General features: G+C 53.0%; 1 protein-coding gene across 1 annotated transcript; it reads left to right on the top strand.

Annotated features, from left to right (window-relative positions):
- The first annotated feature begins 1337 nt into the window (after nt 1-1337).
- On the top strand, nt 1338-3086 carry GAL3ST2 (galactose-3-O-sulfotransferase 2). The gene is made up of 3 exons (XM_009703625.1): nt 1338-1420; nt 1855-2134; nt 2226-3086. Exons 2-3 carry the CDS (start codon nt 1919-1921, stop codon nt 3084-3086), a joined length of 1077 nt encoding a protein of 358 aa, XP_009701927.1. The 5' UTR covers nt 1338-1420; nt 1855-1918.
- Nucleotides 3087-4455: the final 1369 nt, after the last annotated feature.

Here is a 4455-nt window from a genome sequence, read left to right as displayed (position 1 = left end):
TGGCTGGATCCAGGCTGTCACAGCCCGGCTTGTCATAGCGTGACCAGTCAATGGGAGGCTGTAGACCATGCGAGATAAAGCTGGTGGTTGAACTCTTGTAGGGCCAACTGGAAGGCGCGATTCAGTGTCTTTCACATGGTGCAAGCTGGAGGCTATGAAAGCCACCGCCCTGTGCAGCAGGACCATGTGTGAGGACCCCTTGACCAGAAGGAGAGTAGAAAGGACTGCCAGGTCCAGCCCGCAGCAAGCCACGTGCCCCCATCAACCCTCAGAGCGGGCAGCCTTCCTCACTCACTTCGGAGAACGGGAACCAGGAGTGTGACCATCCCATGCCGTCGGTGGGACTGTATCTTCTCAAAACAACTTAAAGCCCAAGTCAGGTCTGCTGCATTTTGGACATGGTGGCTGAAAACGTGGAATTCACACTGAGTTATAAAAGCTTTTAGGATCAGAGAAGTCAGATCAAGCTTGGTGATGAGAAGTTCCTTTTTGGTGGCCATGAAACCTTCAGAAGATCCTCTACGTGTCCTAGCTAGACCGCACTGGTGATGATACATCGTGGTTACCTAATTAGCGCTGCAAAAGACTCACCCCTCGTTGTTATCCAGACAAAGGATGGGTGGATGAGGCGCTTGGTCCAAAGGGCCGCCTCTGAGATCAGGAATTTTAAAGTCTAGCCAAAGTGAGATCTGGTGAGAGGGAGACCTGGGTGAGGCCGAGCACGAGAGCTGGGCTGGGAGAAGGAGCTGTGGCGGTGGGGAAGCAATCCTCTTGTTTGAAAGCAGGGCGGAATTAGTCCGCTACAGGTGCTGTCGGGTTGTTAATCGGTTTTCTGTATTGAAAAATCTCAGCCCTATTGAAAAAAATTCAGTTTAGTGTTTCTTGGAGATCCCCATCTTCTGGAGTGTTGTGATTACAGGAGCTGCTCAGATTTCTTACCAGGGAAATCCTTATACCCCTACAAAGGGCTCATTTTCTGGTGAATAAATTAGAAGTTTGAATAGTGAATAAGCTCTAAAGCCCCAGAAAACCGAAAGAAAAGCAAAATAAAAGGCAGCAGAGCGGGAGGCTGGCAGAAGAGCTTAGGCTCTGCCCGAAGTAGGCTGTGTCTCGCCAAAGGCCAACGTTAGTGAAGGTGCAATTTCTCACTCTCCTGCCTCCGACGCCAGAGCTGCTGACACAGCTGGGGACCCAAAGGTGGCCGGCACCACGGAGACCTAAAATTGTATTCCCGGTGATAAAACTTCTCGAGGGCAGTATGCGAAGTTTGGTGGTTTGCGTTCGGGGAAGGACTATCAGATAAAAAGCCGCTGACACCCTTCTTTCTTTCCAGGCATATCAAATGTTTCGTCGTTTTCAGCCTTTGCCTGGGACTCATCTTCCTGTCGGGATTCTTCCACGTGAAGAATAAAAATTACGTGTAAGTAAAGCAGAAGCGAGGTTGCATGACTTCGTCTGCCCAGGGCAGCAAGGATCTGACCTGTGACACTTGATTTGACTCTCGTGAGGTTTAGGCTAATACTGGGAGGGCAGCGGCCCAAAGTTAGGGTCTAGATCCACATTTGGGCAGGCAAGGGATCAAATTAGCCTATGTGCAGCTCTTCGGGGCAAAATCAGCCGTATGGCAAAAGAAAAGTGGATTAAGCTGAAGCCTGTGGGTAATTGAGGACCTGGAGAAGCAGAAAATTGTCCAACGTCTACGCCTGAGGGATGGGGCTTGTTCGGGTTGGTGCCATGCACCGGCTGCAGGTGTGGTATCCAAAGGAGAACCTGCTTGGGTTTGGCTCTGCCAGGTCTCAGAGATGGGGTATGGCACCGGAGAGGCTGTTTTCCCCATCTGTTGCCTTCCTACAGAATCTCAAAGAGCTACAAGGAGCTGCTGATACCTTCCACGCCTTGCCGTGCCAGGACTAACGTCATGTTCCTCAAGACCCACAAGACGGCCAGCAGCACCGTCCTGAACATCATGTTCAGGTTCGCGGAGAGGTACAACCTCACCGTTGCCCTCCCAGCTGACCAGCTCCTTCATCTGGGCTACCCGAAGACCTTCCTGGCCCACTTTGTGGAGGAATTTGAAACCACAGGACAAAACTACAACATCATGTGCAACCACCTGCGGTTTAACCCCTTGGAGGTAAGAAAGAGCCACGACACCTGCAGAGAAATCTGGTTGAACAAGCAGTGCCTCCAGACTAACAGTCTGTCTTCTTCCTCCCCACAAATAGGTGCAAAAGGTGATGGCAGCAAACACCTTCTACTTCTCCATCCTGAGGAACCCCATTCCTCTTCTGGAGTCTTCCTACATCTACTACAAGGACAGCGTCCCTGCCTTCAGGGTCTCCAAGGACGTGAACGAGTACCTGGCGTCACCCATGAAGTATTACCATCCGGCAGATTACAAGAGAAACATCTACGCCAGGAATATCATGTGGTTTGACTTTGGCTATGATAACAATGCAGAGGACAACGAAAAGTACATCCAGGACGTCTTGAAGGAGATCGAACAGAACTTCCACCTGATCTTGATAGCAGACTACTTTGACGAGTCCATGATCCTCTTGAAGCACACTTTGTGCTGGGATCTGGATGACGTGATTTACTTCAAGCTCAATTCCAGAAGCCAGGACACTGTCCAGACCTTGACTCCAGAAAGCCAGGAGCGGATTAAAACGTGGTGCTCGCTGGACTGGAAGCTCTACCTGCACTTCAACCAGAGCTTCTGGAGGAGAATTGAGGAGACCATTGGACTCGAGGAGCTGGAGGAAGAAGTGAATCACCTGCGAACGAGACAGAAGGAGCTCATGGAGACCTGTCTCTTGGACCAGGAGGCAGTGGGGAAGGATCACATCAAGAACAAAGCTCTCCTACCTTTCCAGTCAGGGGCTGCAAATATCCTTGGGTACAACCTCAAACAAGGCTTGGACAACAGTACTCTCAGAACCTGCGAGAAAATGGTTATGCCGGAGCTCCAGTACACGTCCTATCTTTACGCTGTTCAATACCCACACAAGAAGAGGAAGCAGTTAGGCTTGCCCTTGCTGTGGACCAGTTTCCAGCAGAAGATGCAGCTCCCAACTTCCAACTAGGACATGCGACAACCCACTGCGGTTTCCCACCGCTTTGCATCACCCCGTGTCTGGCACGTGACTGGCCCACAGGGCTCTTGTGCATGAGGGGAAAGCTTTGTTCGGGGCCACCAAGCTGGTGGGGGAGTCCCTTTTCGGGACCTTGAGCCAAAGGCTGTGCGTTGGCCGGATCCTGCGTGATCCCTCCTCCCCGCTCCCAGGCAGGGGGGACAGCCCGCTGCTGCTGAGTGCTGGGCAGGCTTTCAGCTGGCTTAGACGTTCCTGCCTCTTAATCATTAATCATGGGCTTAATCATTTTGTTTGCATTCGACTTTATTGAATAGCCGTCATTATGTCCAGGCTGGTCACAGCTCACTAGAGCAAGTCCTGATTTTTTTGGCGTTTAGGGGGAAAAAAGGGGAGGGAAAGGAGGAGGAGGGCTCGCCGAGAGGAAGCAGCACTCAAAGGAGTAGGAGAGACCTTGGGTCCGGCAGCATCCGTGCTCCGTGACATCTAACCACCGTGCGATGCCGGGGCTGCGTTTCGGATGGGAGTCCTGAGCGTTGTACCCAAAGCTGGGCGCGCTGGCTGGCAGCTCTTCCCCGCTGGCACGTGAGACATCCCTCTCACGGGTGTCGTGAGGTGTGGGGGGCCTCTGTACCGCTTGGGACAGCTTGGCTCTCCCCTGGGAGGGCCTGTTTTGTGGTTTCACCCCTCTCTCTTGGGCAAGGGTCCCCAGTCCCTGGGCATGGATGGTCCCTTGGGCTCAGCATCCCTGAAGCCCTTTAGCAGCAGAGGCTTTGTTGGGGTCCCCCCGCTTGCTGTTTTGGCTGAGTTCTCCAACACTGATTAGGAGAGGGGTGGAGGGAGGCGTGGCTGCTGCTTGTTTAGGGCATAACCTCGTTATCGAAGGACGTAACTAAACCTACCGGGGATGGCTTTGCTCATTAGCCAGCTCCCTGCTGCCACAGCAGTGCTGGGAAGGTTCCTCAGAAGGACAGCAGCACCAAGGCTTTGGCGTCACTGCCGTTAACGATTTGCCCATCGCTGGTTTCCAGCGGACTCGCCATCGCCAATGGGGCGATATTTCAAAGTTTATCCAGCATCTCCCGCTCGCAGCGGTCAGGGCGGTAGCGGGGATCCGAATGACGTGAGTGGGATGATGGAGCTGGGGTTGCTTGGCTTGCAGCTTCACCTTGGGGGGGTGAAGTTACCTGGGCAGCAGCTCAGCCTGGGAAACAAGAGAGATGCTATCGAAGGGGAGCCGGGTGAGAAGCAGAGCTGGGATTTTTTTCCTCGCCTTTATTTAAACCTGGCAGGTAGCCTGGGAAGCCAGCTGAGGTAAGGGTTAACCTCCTGTAACACAACCTGTGCTCCTCCGCAACCCGCG

Source organism: Cariama cristata, unplaced genomic scaffold (genome assembly GCF_000690535.1).
Source record: "Cariama cristata isolate BGI_N322 unplaced genomic scaffold, ASM69053v1 scaffold32307, whole genome shotgun sequence".
Lineage (NCBI taxonomy): Eukaryota > Metazoa > Chordata > Aves > Cariamiformes > Cariamidae > Cariama > Cariama cristata.
Note: the sequence above shows the minus strand (reverse complement) of the source record. Positions and strands in the feature narration are given on the sequence as shown.